The sequence below is a fragment of the Macaca thibetana genome, chromosome 5, assembly GCF_024542745.1.
Source record: "Macaca thibetana thibetana isolate TM-01 chromosome 5, ASM2454274v1, whole genome shotgun sequence".
NCBI classification, from domain to species: domain Eukaryota; kingdom Metazoa; phylum Chordata; class Mammalia; order Primates; family Cercopithecidae; genus Macaca; species Macaca thibetana.
This window is the reverse complement of record NC_065582.1, coordinates 101,576,763-101,593,095: the sequence shown is the minus strand read 5'-3', so window position 1 is coordinate 101,593,095 and position 16,333 is coordinate 101,576,763. Positions and strand designations below refer to the sequence as shown.

The 16,333-nt window shown below is 42.4% G+C and overlaps 2 protein-coding genes across 4 annotated transcripts in view; one reads left to right on the top strand and one right to left on the bottom strand.

The window, feature by feature from the left end:
- SPP1 (secreted phosphoprotein 1) overlaps positions 1 to 16,333 on the top strand; it is an 899,378-nt gene that overhangs the window by 268,940 nt on the left and 614,105 nt on the right. The gene's annotated exons all lie outside the window — the stretch shown is intronic.
- Positions 1 to 16,333, bottom strand: part of HSD17B11 (hydroxysteroid 17-beta dehydrogenase 11) — a 69,642-nt gene that overhangs the window by 1,831 nt on the left and 51,478 nt on the right. For both annotated transcript variants that reach the window (XM_050790494.1, XM_050790495.1), the window contains one exon: positions 2,064 to 2,180. In XM_050790494.1, the coding sequence (XP_050646451.1) occupies positions 2,064 to 2,180 (117 nt within the window). The remainder of the gene's footprint in view (positions 1 to 2,063; positions 2,181 to 16,333) is intronic.

Genomic DNA, 16,333 nt, shown 5'->3' with positions numbered 1-16,333 from the left:
ACAAGAATTAGGGCAATGATAATAATAATAGTAGTTATAATAACAGTGGCATATAACATTTATTGAGTACTTACAGTGTTCTGAGTACTTTTTATTTTATTTTTTTGAGATAGGGTCTTGGCTTGCTCTGTTACTCAAGAGGGAGTGCAGTGGCATGATCATCGTTCACTGCAGCCTCGACTTCCTGGGCTCAGGCAATTCTCCCACTTCAGCCTCCCAAGTAGCTGGTACTACAAGTGTGTTCCAACATGCCTGGCTAATGTTTTTGATTTCTAGTAGAGACAAGGTCTTATTATGTTTCCCAGGCTTGTCTTGAACTCCTGACCTCAAGCGTTCCTCCTGCCTCAGCCTCTCAAAGTGCTGGGATTATAGACGTGAGCCACCGCACCCAGCCCTGAGTACTTTAAGAGCATTATTTTATTTATTCATCTCAGCCCTATACAGTCCAATTGTTTTCTCTATGTTACAGATAAAGAAACTGAACTTCAGATAAGTTAAAAATAACTCATCCATGTTCATGTTGCAAGCAAGTCACACAAACACATTCAACTCCAGAGCTTCATTCAACTCCAGAGCACAAACTTTGAGTCTTTATGTTTAAAGGTCTAGAAACTAGAATTAATTTATTCAATCAACAAACATTTTGGTGTCAGGCACTCTTCAAAATGCAAAGCATACAGTGATGAAAAATAGGCAAAATGCCTTCTTTCACAGGGTTATATTCTAAAGCGCTGTGTTAAGATTTTAACATGGATGTTTGAGTTGGACCAGAAATCTGTATTTTAATAGACAGCTGCCACAGACAGTGGTCCAGAGCCTCTAATTGAGAATTACTGATGCGAAGAGCAAAAAACTCAAGAGATGAAAAGCGTGACATATGTTAAGCTTTCTCGCCCTTTCTGCTAAAAACTATGATGAACATGCCTTGGAGGTTTAGGTAGTAAAGCTCAAGGATCTCTTTGGTGAGTAAACAGGTTAAAACCTATGATGTTTCTGGCACTATACTTGTCACGTTACATAAGTATGCACTCAGTGATCACTTCCCAAGTACTTATGATATCCCACTGACTTGGAGAAGCCCAGTCTAGGACAGGCAGCAAGAGGCTTTTTCTCCCAGCTGTCCTAAGGCACCTCTCTCCTTTCCCCTCCTTATGTGGCCAGCCTCACTGCCACACAGTTTTCCCAGATGAGGAATGAAGCAGTGTGTTATGATGAAACCAGTGAAACCAGTGGTTTCCAATCTTGGCTGAATAACTGAATCACCTAGAAAGTTGTTTTATCTCTCAAAGCCCAGGCCACACTCTAAACCAAGTCAATCAGAATTTAGGGGAATTGGTCTCAGGCACTGGCATTTCTTAAACCTCCCAGGTGAATTCCAGTGTGCACCCAAGTTGAGAGTTACTGCTCCAAAGAAGTGCTGCTCAAATTTTAATAGGCATACAAATCGTCTAGGAGAACTTATTGAAATGCAAATTCTGATTCAAGAGATGAGGAGAGTCTATATTTCTAACAAAGTTCCAGGTAATACTGATGCTGCTAGTCCAAGAACCACATTGGAAGAAGCAAGGCTCAAGAATTTCTAATATTATTTAAAAAAAAAAAGCAATTCATATACGTCAGTCTGATTTTGCACAAAACAAAAGCTCAATGATTATCTGTCGCATCTTTAAATAAACACGTAAAACCTAAATCTGGTCTCCTTTAATCATTGTTCTATGATTCCATTATGTAAAGATGCTGAAAAACTATCCTTCTTCAGAGTCATTCATTTATAAGACAAGACTTACAGAAATACACAAATTTCTTTCTTTACAAAAAGTAAAAATGTGTGGAAATTCCAGTTCATTCACCCAGGAGCTGTATCAGTCTTGCCTCAATGATTAACACACGTGGTTTAAAAAAACTGATGACATCTTTATTCAGCCTGCTATTTTTATTAAGTCAATTCCATTTAACTGTACTTTATCAACTGCCTGATTTTAAATGTCAGCAAAAAATGTAATAGATAATTTTTATTTTACCTTTTTTCATTTCTAAGGCTGAAAAACTTAACTGTCACTTACCTTTCCAATATTGTTAAAAAAGCTACAGAAGATGGAATAAAAATCATTTTCTGCTCAGTCAGAATCCCATTCATCAGCCTGTTTACCACTTCCTCAGGTTCCAGAGCGGGTCCTAAACTGAAATCAGAGGCAGTCTTCAGAAACAAAATACTTCACCAAGGCTTCAGCTTTAGTTTGGTGTTAACAAACAGCTTTAGTATGGCACAGACACCATAACATAACTGATTTGTAGTGTCTAGCCTAGTAAAGGTGCTCAGAAATAGCAGCTACTTTACCATTGATAATAACAATCATTCACTTAGTGCTTATCGTGTACCACAAACTGCTAAACTTTCTACATAGGTCATTCCATTGAAGTCTGACAATAACCTTACGAAGGTAATATTATAATTCCTATTCTATGTGGGGAAAAGAAAGAAAGATCAGACTGCTACTGGGTCTATATAGAAAGAAGTAGACACAAAAGACTCCATTTTGTTCTGTATTTGAGATGCTGTTAATCTGTAACCCTACCCCTAACCCTGACCTTGCAAGAGACATGTGCTGTGGTGACTCAAGGTTTAATGGATTTGGGGCTGTGCAGGGTGTGCTTTGTTAAACAAGTGCCTGAAGGCAGCTTGCTGGTTAAAGTCATCACCATTCTCTTAATCTCAAGTACCCAGGGACACATGCACGGGGGAAGGTCCCAGGGACCTCTGCCTAGGAAAGCTAGGTATTGTTCAAGGTTTCTCCCCATGTGATAGTCTGAAATATGGCCTTGTGGGAAGGGAAAGACCTGATCATCCCCCAGCCTGACACCCATGAAGGGTCTGTGCCGAGGAGGACTAGTATAAGAGGAAAGAACGTCTCTTGGCAGTTGAGATAGAGAAAAGCATCTGTCTCTTGCCCGTCCCTGGGCAATGGAACATCTCAGTGTAAAACTCGATTGTATGTTCTATTTACTGAGAAAGGAGAAAACCGCCTTAGGGCTGAAGGTGGGACGTGCTAGAGACAATGCTGCTTTTTATGCACTAAAAAGGTTTATGGAGATGTCTGCATATGCACATCAAGGCACAGCACTTTTCCTTAAACTTATTCACGTCACAGAGCTCTTCATTCATATGTCTTTCTGCTGACCTTCTCCCTACGATGATCCTATTATCCTGCCACTTCCTTTTTTTTTTGTGCAGTGGCCGGATCTCAGCTCACTGCAAGCTCCGCCTCCTGGGTTCACGCCATTCTCTTGCCTCAGCCTCCCGAGTAGCTGGGACTACAGGTGTCCGCCACCTCACCCGGCAAGTTTTTTGTATTTTTTTTAGTAGAGATGGGGTTTCACCGTGTTAGCCAGGATGGTCTTGATCTCCTGACCTTGTGATCCGCCCGTCTCGGCCTCCCAAAGTGCTGGGATTACAGGCTTGAGTCACTGCGCCCGGCCGCCACTTCCCTTTTCTAAGATGTTAAAGATAATGAGCAATAAATACTGAGGGAACTCAGAGACTGTTGCCAGTGCAGGTCCTCTGTATGCTGAGCGACGGTCCCCTGGGCCCGCTTTTTCTTTCTCTATACTTTGCCTCTGTGCCTCATTTCTTTTCTCAAGTCTCTCCTTCCACCTAATGAGAAACGCCCACAGGTGTGGAGGGGCAGGCCACCCCTTCATCTGGTGCCCAACGTGGGTGCTTTTCTCTAGGGTGAAGGTACGCTCAAGAGTGGTCATTGAGGAAAAGTCGACAAGAGACTCCTGAGTATGTCTACAGTCAGCCTTGAGGTAAGCTTGTGCACTCAGAAGAACCTAGGGTAACAATGGGGCAAACCAAAAGTAAATACACCTCTTACTGCAGCTTTATTAAAATTCTCTTAAAAAGAGGGGGAGTTAAAGTCTCTACCAAAAATCTAATTACACTATTTCAAACAATGGAACAATTTTGCCCATGGTTTCCAGAACAGGGAACTTGAGATCTAAAAGACTGGGAAAAAATTGGCAAAGAATTAAAGCAAGCAAGCAGGGAAGGTAAAATCATCCCACTTACAGTATGGAATGATTGGGTCATTATTAAAGTAGCTTTAGAACCGTTTCAAACAGAAGAAGATAGCGTTTCAGTTTCTTATGTCCCTGAAAGCTGTGCAGTAGATTGTCAAAAAGAGGCAGGGATAGAATCCCGGAAAGGAACAGAAAGTTCACATTGTAAATGTGTAGCAGAGCCGGTAATGGCTTGGTCAATGCAAAATGTTGACGATAATCAATTACAGGAGGTGATATATCCTGAAACGTTAAAATTAGAAGAAAAAGGTCCAGAATTAACAGAGCCATCAGAGTCTAAACCACAATGGCCAACTCCTCTTACAGCAGCTTAGATGCCTGTAACTTTATAACCTCAAATGCACGTTAAACAAGTACAAACACCAAAAGAAGATCAAATAGAAAAAGATAGAGTCTCTGTCATGGCAATGCCAATCCAAATACAATGTCCACTATATCAGCCGGTAGAAAATAAGACCCGGCCACCAGTAGCCTATCAATACTGGCCGCCAGCCGAACTTCAGTATCGGCTGTCCCCAGAAAATCCGTACGGACAGCCAGGAATGCTTCCAGCGCCACAGGGCAGGGGGCTATAGCCTCAACCGCCCACCATGAGACTTAATCCTACAGCACCGCCTAGTGGACAGGGTAGTGCACTACATAAAATTATTGATGAGGCAAGAAAACAAGGAGATATTGAAGCATGGCAATTCCCAGTAATATTAGAAACAAGACCATCTGGAGTAGGGGCCCAAGAGGGAGAGCCTCCCGTAGCTGAAGCCAGATATGAGTCCTTTTCTATAAAAATGCTAAAAGAAATGAAAGAGGGAGTAAAACGGTATGGACCCAACTCTCCTTATGTGAGAACATTATTAGATTCCATTGCTCATGGACACAGACTCATTCCTTATGATTGGGAGATTCTGGCAAAGTCATCACTCTCACCCTCTCAATTTTTACAATTTAAGACTCGGTGGACTGATGGGGCACAAGAACAGGTCCGAAGACATAGGACTGCCAATCCTCCAATTAACATAGACGTAGATCAACTATTGGGAACAGGTCAAAATTGGAGCACTGCTAGTCAACAAGTAATAATGCCAAATGAGGCCATTGAGCAAATTAGGGCTATCTGCCTTAGGGCCTGGGAGAAAATCCAAGACCCAGGAACCGCCTGCCCCTTGTTCAATACAGTAAGACAAGGCTCTAAAGAGCCCTATCCTGATTTTGTAGCAAGGCTTCAAGATGCTGCTCAAAAGTCAATTACCGATGAGAATGCCCATAAGGTCATAGTGGAGTTAATGACATATGAAAACGCCAATCAGCCATTAAGCCATTAAAAGGAAGCGTCCCGGCAGGATCAGATGTACTCTCAGAGTACCTTAAAGCCTATGATGGAATTGCAGGAGCTATGCATAAAGCTATGCTATGGCTCAAGCAATCACAGGAGTTGCTTTAGGAGGACAAGTTAGAACATTTGGGGGAAAATGTTATAACTATGGTCAAATCGGTCATTTAAAAAAGAATTGCCTAGTCTCAGATAAACAAAATGTAACTACTCAAGCTACTACAACAACAGATAAAGAGCCACCTGGCCTATGTCCAAGATGTAAAAAGGGAAAACATTGGGGTCATCAATGTCATTCTAAATTTGATAAAAATGGGCAACCACTGTCGGAAACGAGAGGAGGGGCCAGCCTCAGGCCCCGCAACAAACTGGGGAATTCCCAATTCAGCCCTTTGTTCCTCAGGGTTTTCAGGAACAACAACCCCCACTGTCACAAGTGTCTCAGGGAATAAGCCAGTTATCACAATACAGCAGTTATCCCCTGCCACAAGCGGCAGTGCAGCAGTAGATTTATGCACCATACAAGCAGTCTCTCTGCTTCCAGTGGAGCCCCCACAGAAAATCCCCACAGGGGTATACGGCCCATTGCCTGAGGGGACTGTAGGACTAATCTTAGGAAGATCAAGTTTAAATCTAAAGGGAGTTCAAATTCATACTGGTGTGGCTGATTCAGACTATAAAGGCGAAATTCAATTGGTTATTAGTTCCTCAATTCCTTGGAATGCCAGTCCAGGAGACAGGATTGCTCAATTATTACTCCTACCTTATGTTAGAATTGGAAACAGTGAAGTAAAAAGAACAGGAGGGTTTGGAAGCACTGATCCGGCAGGAAAGGCAAGTCTCTGAGAGCAGACCTGTCTTGGCCTTGAGTAAGGCCATTACTCAAGGAAAACAGTTTGAAGGGTTGGTAGACACTAGAGCAGATATCTCTGTCATTGCTTTAAATCAGTGGCGAAAAAATTGGCCTAAACAAAAGGCTGTTACAAGACTTGTTGGCGTAGGCACAGCTTCAGAAGTGTATCAAAGTACTATGATTTTACATTGTTTAGGGCCAGGTAATCAAGAAAGTACTGTTCAGCCAGTGATTACTTCTATTCCTGTTAATCTGTGGGGTCGAGATTTATTACAACAATGAGGTGCAGAAATCATTATGCCAGCTCCATTATACAGCCCCACGAGTCAAAAAATCATGACTAAGATGGGATATATACCAGGAAAGGGATTGGGGAAAAATGAAAATGCCATTAAAGTCCCAATTGGGACTGAGGAAAATCAAGAAAGAAAAGGAATAGGGTATCCTTTTTAGGGGTGGCCACTGTAGAGCCTCCTAAACCCATTCCATTAACCTGGAAAACAGAAAAACAAGTATGGGTAAATCAGTGGCCGCTACCGAAACAAAAATTGGAGGCTTTACATTTGTTAGCAAAGGAACAGTCAGAAAAGCGACACACTGAGGCATCATTTTCGCCCTGGAATTCTCCTGTATTTGTAATTCAGAAAAAATCAGGCAGATGGCGTATGTTAACCAACTTAAGAGCCATAAATGCTGTAATTCAACCCATGGGGCCTCTTCAACCCGGATTGCCCTCCCCAGCCACGATTCCAAAAGACTGGCCTTTAATTCTAATTGATCTGAAGGACTGCTTTTTTACCATTCCTCTGGCAGAGCAGGATTGTGAAAAATTTGCTTTTACTATACCAGCCGTAAATAATAAAGAACCAGCCACCAGGTTTCAGTGGAAAGTGTTACCTCGGGGAATGCTTAATAGTCCAACTATTTGTCAAACTTTCGTAGGTCAAGTTCTTCAATCAGTTAGAGACAAATGTTCCGATTGTTACATCATTTACTATATTGATGCTATTTTATGTGCTGCACAAACAAGAGACAAATGAATTGACTGTTACACATTTCTGCAAGCAGAGGTTGCCAACGCTGGACTGACAAGAGCATCTGATAAGATTCAGACCTCTACTCCTTTTCATTATTTAGGGATGCAGATAGAAATTAGAAAATTTAAGCCACAAAAAATAGAAATAAGACACATTAAAAACACTAAATGACTTTCAGAAATTGCTAGGCGATATTAATTGGATTCGGCCAACTCTAGGCATTCCTACTTATTGCCATGTCAAATTTGTTCTCTATCCTAAGAGGAGACCCAGACTTAAACAGTAAAAGAATATTAACCCCAGAAGCAACAAAAGAAATTAAATTAGTGGAAGAAAAAATTCAGTCAGTGCAAATAAGTAGAATAGATCCCTTAGCCCCACTCCAACTTTTGATTTTTGCTACTGCACATTCTCCAACAGGCATCATTGTTCAAAATACTGATCTTGTGGAGTGGTCGTTCCTTCCTCAGAGTACAATTAAGACTTTTACGTTGTACTTGGATCAAATAGCTACATTAATTGGTCAGGCAAGATTATGAATAATAAAATTGTGTGGAAATGACCCAGACAAAATAGTTGTTCCTTTAACCAAGGAACAAGTTAGACAAGCCTTTATCAGTTCTGGTGCATGGCAGATTGGTCTTGTTGATTTTGTGGGAATTATTGATAATCATTACCCAAAACCAAAAATCTTCCAGTTTTTAAAATTGACTACTTGGATTTTACCTAAAATTACCAGACATGAACCTTTAGAAAATGCTCTGACAGTATTTACTGATGGTTCCAGCAATGGAAAAGCGGCTTACACAGGGCCAAAAGAGCGAGTAATCAAAACTCAATATCAATCGATATTGGGCAGAGTTGGTTGCAGTCATTACAGTGTTACAAGATTGTAATCAACCTGTTAATATTGTATCAGATTCTGCATATGTAGTACAGGCTACAAGGGATGTTGAGACAGCTCTAATTAAATACAGCATGGATGATCAGTTAAACCAGCTGTTCAATTTATTACAACAAACTGTAAGAAAAAGGAATTTCCCATTTTATATTACTGGTATTCGAGCACACACTAATTTACCAGGACCTTTAACTAAAGGAAATGAACAAGCTGACTTACTAGTATCATCTGCATTCATAAAAGCATAAGAACTTCATGTTTTAACTCATGTAAATGCAGCAGGGTTAAAAAACAAATTTGATGTCACTTGGAAACAGGCAAAAGATATTGTACAACCCTGCACCCAATGTTAAGTCCTACACCTGCCCACTCAAGAGGCAGGAGTTAATCCCAGAGGTCTGTGTCCTAACGCATTATGGCAAATGTATGTTACACATGTACCTTCATTTGGAAAATTATCATACGTTCATGAAACAGTTGATACTTATTCACATTTCATATGGGCAACCTGCTAGACAGGAGAAAGTACTTCCCATGTTAAAAAACATTCATTATCTTGTTTTGCTGTAATGGGAGTTCCAGAAAAAATTAAAACTGACAATGGACCAGGATATTGTAGTAAAGCTTTACAAAAATTCTTAAATCAGTGGAAAATTACACACACAACAGGAATTCCTTCTAATTCCCAAGGACAGGCCATGTTGAAAGAACTAATAGAACACTCAAAACTCAGTTAATTAAACAAAAAGAAGGGGGAGACAGTAAGGAGTGTACCACTCCTCAGATGCAACTTAATCTAGCACTCTATACTTTATATGTTTTAAACATTTATAGAAGTCAGACTAGTACTTCTGTAGAACAACATCTTACTGGTAAAAAGAACAGCCCACATGAAGGAAAACTGATTTGGTGGAAAGACAACAAAAATAAGACATGGGAAATAGGGAAAGTGATAACCTGGGGAAGAGGTTTTGCTTGTGTTTCACCAGGAGAAAATCAGCTTCCTGCTTGGATACCCACTAAACATTTGAAGTTCTACAATGAACCCATTGGAGATGCAAAGAAAAGCGCCTCCACGGAGACGGAAACACCGCAATCGAGCACCATTGACGCACAAGATGAACAAAGTGGTAGTATCAGAAGAACAGATGAAGTCGCCATGTACCAAGAAGGCGGAGCCGCCAACCTGGGCACAATTAAAGAAGCTGACACAGTTAGCTGGAAAAAGCCTAGTGAGCACAAAGGTGACACAAACCCCAGAGAATATGCTGCTTGCAGCTTTAATGATTGTATCAACGGTGGTAAGTCTCCCCATGCCTGCAGGAGCAGCTGCAGCTAATTATACCTACTGGGCCTATGTGCCTTTCCCACCCTTAGTTCGGGCAGTCACATGGATGGATAATCCTATTGAAGTATATGTTAATAATAGTGTGTGGGTACCTGGTCCCACAGATGATCATTGCCCTGCCAAACCGGAGGAAGAACGAATGATGATAAATATTTCCATTGGGTATCGTTATCCTCCTATTTGCCTAGGGAGAGCACCACGATGTTTAATGCCTGCAATCCAAAATTGGTTGGTAGAAGTACCTACTGTCAGTCCCACCAGTAGATTTACTTATCACATGGTAAGTGGAATGTCACTCAAACCACAGGTAAACTATTTACAAGACTTTTCCTATCAAAGAGCATTAAAATTTAGGCCAAAAGGGAGACCTTGCCCCAAGGAAATTCCCAAAGAATCAAAAGATTTAGTTTGGGAAAAATGTGTGGCCAATAGTGCAGTGATATTACAAAACAATCAATTTGGAGCTGTTATAGATTGGGCCCCTTGAGGTCAATTCTACCACAATGTCACAGGACAAACTCAATCCTGTCCCAGTGCACAAGTGAGTCAACTGTTGATAGTGACTTAACAGAAAGTTCAGATGAACATAAGCACAAAAAAATACAGTCTTTACCCTTGGGAATGGGGAGAAAAAGGAATCTCTACTCCAAGACCAAAAATAATAAGTGCTGTTTTTAGTCCTGAACATCCAAAATTATGGAGGCTTACTGTGGCTTCATACCGCCTTAGAATTTGATCTGGAAATCAAACTATAGAAACAAGAGATCATAAGCCATTTTATTCTATCAACCTAAATTCCAGTCTAACAGTTCCTTTACAAAGTTGTATAAAGCCCCCTTATATGTTAGTCATAGGAAATACAGTTATTAAACCAGACTCCCAAACTATAACTTGTAAAAATTGCAGATTGTTTACTTGTATTGATTCAACTTTTAATTGGCAGCACCGTATTCTGCTAGTGAGAGCAAGAGAAGGCATGTGGATCCCTGTGTCCATGGACCGACCATGGGAGGCCTCGCTATCCATCCATATTTTGACTGAAGTATTAAAAGGCATTTTAAATAGATCCAAAAGATTCATTTTTACTTTAATTGCAGTGATTATGGGATTAATTGCAGTCACAGCTACAGCCGCTGTGGCAGGAGTTGCATTGCACTCTTCTGTTCAGACAGTAAGCTTTGTTGACAATTGGCAAAAGAATTCTACAAGATTGTGGAATTCACAATCTGGCATTGATCAAAAATTGGCAAATCAAATTAATGATCTTAGACAAACTGTCATTTGGATGGGAGACAGGCTCATGAGCTTAGATCATCATTTCCAGTTACAGTGTGACTGGAATACATCAGAGTTTTGCATTACACCCCAAGTTTATAATGAGTCTGAACATCACTGGGACATGGTTAGATGTGATCTACAAGGAAGAGAACATAATCTCACTTTAGACATTTCTAAATTAAAAGAACAAATTTTTGAAGCCTCTCAAGCTCACTTATCCATTGTGCCTGGAGCTGAGGCATTAGATCAAGTGGCAAAAAATCTTTATGGATTAAACCCCACGACTTGGATTACGTCTATTGAGGGCTCTACTGCAGTAAATTTTGGAATTATGTGTCTCTGTTTAATCGGCTTGTTTTTAGTGTTCCAAACCAGTCAAAGAATCCTCCGTCAAAATCGAGAGAACGAACAAGCCTTCATCGCCATGGCACGTTTATATAAAAGGAAAGGGTGAGAGGATGTTGCAGGAAGTTAGGGACCCTGAATGGAGGGACCCGCTGAAGCCTCAGCAGAAGAACATAAAATGTGAAGATTTCATGGACATTTATTAGTTCCCCAAATTAATACTTTTATAATTTCCTATGTCTGTCTTTACTTTAATCTCTTCATCCCATCATCTTCTTTGTAAGCTGAGGAGGATATATGTCACCTCAGGCCCCTGTGATGATTGTGTTAACTGCACAAATTGTTTGTAGAGCATGTGTGTTTGAACAGTATGAAATCTGGGTGTCTTGAAAACAGAACAGGATAACAGCGATATTCAGGGAACAAGGGAGGTAACCTTGAACTGGCTGGAACAGAGGCATATTTCTTCTCTTTTCTTTAACAAATAGGAGAAATATTGCTGAATTCTTTTTCTCAGCAAGGAACATCCCTGAGAAAAAGAGTGCGCTCTGAGGGTAGGCCTATAAACCACCCCCTTGGAAGCGTGCCGCCTTTTACAGTTGAAGCTGAAGGGATGAAATAAGCCCCCGTCTCCTGTAGCACTCCCAGGCTTATTAGGAAGAGGAAATTCCCACCTAATAAATTTTGGTCAGACAGGTTGTCTGCTCTCAAACCCTGCTTCCTGATAAGATGTTATCAATGACAATGCGTGCCTGAAATATCATTAGCAATTTTAATTTTAATTTTGCCCCATCCTGTGGTCCTGTGATCTCACCCTGGCTCCACGTGCTTTGCGATATTTTATTACCTTGAGAAGTATGTGATCTCTGTGTTGGTACCAGAAACTGAGGCAATTGCAGGAGTTGCTGATGGCCTCACAAATCTTAACCCTGTCACTTGGGTTAACACCATCTGAAGTACTACTATTGTAGATTTCATATGAATCCTTGTGTGCCTGTTCTGTCTGCTGTTAGTCGGCAGGTATACCCAACAGTTCCAAAGAGACAGTGACCATCGAGAATGAGCCATGATGATGATGGCGGTTTTGTTGAAAGAAAAGGGGGAAATGTGGGGAAAAGTAAGATCAGATTGTTACTGTGTATATATAGAAAGAAGTAGACATAAGAGACTCCATTTTGTTCTGTATTTGAGATGCTGTTAATCTGTAACCCTGCCCCCAACCCTGTCCTTGCAAGAGACATGTGCTGTGGTGACTCAAGGTTTAACGGATTTGGGGCTGTGCGGGGTGTGCTTTGTTAAGCAAGTGCCTGAAGGCAGTATGCTGGCTAAAAGTCATCACCATTCTCTTAATCGCAAGTACCCAGGGGCACGCACACTGCCAAAGGTCGCAGGGACTTCTGCCTAGGAAAGCTAGGTATTGTCCAAGGTTTCTCCTCATGTGATAGTCTGAAATATGGCCTCGTGGGAAGGGAAAGACCTGATCGTCCCCCAGCCTGACACCCGTGAAGGGTCTATGCTGAGGAGGACTAGTATAAGAGGAAAGAACGCCTCTTGGCAGTTGAAACAGAGAAGAGCATCTGTCTCTTGCCCGTCCCTGGGCAATGGAACTTCTCAGTGTAAAACCCGATTGTATGTTCTGTTTACTGAGAAAGGAGAAAACCGCCTTAGGGCTGAAGGTGGGACGTGCTAGTGGCAATGCTGCTCTTTATGCACTAAAAAGGTTTATGGAGATGTTTGCATACGCACATCAAGGCACAGCACTTTTCCTTAAACTTATTCATGTCACAGAGATCTTTATTCATATGTCTTTCTGCTGACCTTCTCCCTACTATGATCCTATTATCCTGCCACTTCCCTTTTCTAAGATGGTAAAGATAATGAGCAATAAATACTGAGGGAACTCAGAGACTGGTGCTGGCGCGGGTCCTCTGTATGCTGAGTGCCAGTCCCCTGGGCCCATTTTTTCTTTCTCTACACTTTGTCTCTGTGCCTCATTTCTTTTCTCAAGTCTCTCCTTCCACCTAACGAGAAACGCCCACAGGTGTGGAGGGGCAGGCCACCCCTTCAAGTCCACAAATAAGAATTATAGAAGTAACCAAGATTCAAAAACAATTGAGCTAGATTAGGTCTGACAAGTTTACTTTTAAACTTGAAGCAGTCTTGGGAAAAAAATCAGATACTATTATACAAGTTTTATTATATACTCGGTCTCTTTAGTGAACAATTCCTAAAGCATCAGAGGAATTAGAATATAACAGGTATATGCCCACCTTTAGGCCCTTCATCTCCACATGATATGCTTATATTTATTAGGCCTTTGTTTTTTGTTGCTATTTTTTGTTTTTATTTTTTGAGGCAAGGTCTCACTCTGTCACCCAGGCTGGAGTGCAGTGGTGAGATCTCAGCTCACTGTAACCTCCACCTACCGGGTTCAAGCGAGTCTCCTGCCTTGGCCCCTCAGGTAACTGGGACTACAGGTGTATGCCACCACTCCAGGCTATTTTTTGTATTTTTAGTAGAGATGGGGTTTCACCATATTGCCTAGGCTGGTCTTGAGCTCTTGGGCTCAAGTGATCTGCCAGCCTTGGCCTCCCAAAGTGCTGGGATTATAGGTGTGAGCCACTGCACTTAGGTTTTGGCTTTGTTACTTAGTTCCGTGTTATATCTTTGTCATGTAATCACTCAAGTATATGTACTGAAGGGACACAAAAACACAAAAATGCGTACCCGCTCTCCCGCTACACCCTATTGCTAAACCCTTTGTTCTGCTCTCTAATCGCTGCACGTACCAGAGATTTCGTAAGTTCTGTAAGTACCTGTTTTTCTTTCTGAGGCCGGGTCACAAGACGTGTTTAAGTAAGATAAACTCATGCTGCCATAAACTGGTTGTGCAACCTGACGCAATATAATTAACTGCCTTTGTGTAAAACTGCTCTCCCGCCTCAAGGGTTGAACCGAGATATCAGATATGGCGGGAACCAATCATAGTTAGCCAAATCGCCTTGTTCAAACACTAGCCAATCATACATCTGATTTGTATAATAATTCTATGCCCACTGTTCTTAGAATATATAACACTGTTCGGAGCTCAGGAGGGGAACTCTCTCCTGCCTGTCTCGTTTCACGAGCGAGTGAGAGTTCCAGGTTCGAACCTGTAATAAAGATCCTCACTGCTTAGCTTTGACTCTGGACTCTGGTGGTCTTCTTCGGGGAATAAACAGTCTGGGCATAACAAATGGGGGCTCGTCCGGGATTTCCCCCAAGCCCACCAGACCTCCAAGTCAATGGATCTTAATCTGTAGGTAAGCCGGCTTTGTCTCTGTCTCTGTCTTAATCTCTGTCTGTCTCCCTGAAATTTTGCGAAATCCGTAATCTGTAGTCTGTATTGGTCTGTTCTGTAAGTGGCACGGTCTTGGCGGACGCGCTAAAAGACAGCCACTCAGGACTGGTGGGAGATGTCCCCCAGTGCCCATCTGGGGGCCTCCATTCTTGGTTGCCCCGTCTGACTCAGGTCGGAAGTCCGACACGTGCTCGCAAAGGCTCATCGTTTATCACTGTCTGTCCGTTATTGTTAAGTGTTAAGTGTAAGTCCAAAACGAAACATAAAACCTTTTCTTCCCCTTCCAGGACCGGACCTGTCAGATACTTCCCTCTGCTTCACACTCATTTTCGTCCCTCCTTCTCTTTGTAGGAGCAGTCCAAAGATGGGCAACAACCAGAGCACGCCGCTCTCACTCCTTGTTACCAATTTCAAAGATGTGATGGCTCAGGGGCATAACTTAAGCATAGAATTAAAGAAAGGAAAGCTAGTTACTTTCTGCCGTTCGGAGTGGCCCTCTTTCGGCGTAGGGTGGCCCTCCAAAGGAACTTTCTGTCTCTCTATTATTACTAAAGTAAAAACTAAGATTTTCCTGCCAGGGCAGTCAGGACATCCTGATCAAATTCCTTATATTCTAGTGTGGCAGGATCTTGTGGAAAACCCACCGCTCTGAGTAACTCCATTCATCCCTGAGCCATGCAAGGTCCTAGTAACGCGACCTACAAGACAAAGGACTCCCTCTGCTCCCTCGGCCCCTGTACTGCCAGACAGCCAGGACCCCCTAACGTTAGAATCCACACTTCCCCCACCGTATCCACACCTTATCCTGCAGGACCCAGTCCCCCAGGGTGGTACGTCTGTAGAGGGAAACCGAGAAGCGGAAGCAGCCGAGAGCGAAAGTAACCCGGGGGGGCCGGCCGGCTGAACACAAGGCCGCGTACAGCGGGACCAAGCTTCCCGACTCCCTGACTCCACTGTAGCCCTGCCTCTCAGAGAAACAGGATCGCTCCATAATACCAGGCTCTCCCGTCTCATGTATTGGCCTTTCTCCACTAGTGATTTATACAATTGGAAGTCCCAAAATGCTCGGTTCTCAGATAATCCCAAAGATCTAACCTCGTTGTTAGACAGTGTTATGTTTACTCACCAGCCGACCTGGGATGACTGTCAACAGCTCCTCCGAATCCTGTTCACGACGGAGGAGCGGGAAAGAATCCAAGTTGAGGCCAGAAAGCTAGTTCCAGGAGATGACGGTCAGCCAACTGCGAATCCTGACCTCATTAATGCGGCTTTTCCTTTGACCCGGCCCAGATGGGACTACAACACGGCAGAAGGTAGGGGACGACTGCTCATTTATCGCCAGACTCTAATGGCGGGTCTCCGGGCTGCAGCTCGCAAGCCCACCAATTTGGCTAAAGTATATTCTGTGTTACAAGGTAAGACAGAAAGTCCCGCTGTATATTTAGAGAGATTAATGGAAGCCTTCAGACAGTTTACCCCTATGGACCCGGAAGCACCGGAAAATCAGGCAGTGGTAGTAATGTCCTTTGTAAACCAGGCAGCACCAGATATTAAAAGAAAACTCCAGAAATTAGAAGGTTTAGAGGGAAAGCAGATTCAGGACCTCCTTCAGATGGCCCAGCGAGTTTATAATAACAGGGATACTCCAGAAGAAAAACAGTTCAAGGCAACCAAAGAAATGACCAAAGTCTTAGTAGCAGCTTTCCCCCAGGCAGGGAATGGCCAAAGCAGAAAACAGAAAAAGCAAGGCTCTAGGCAAGGATTAGAAAAGGATCAGTGTGCTTATTGCAAAGAACGTGGTCACTGGATTAAAGACTGCCTGAA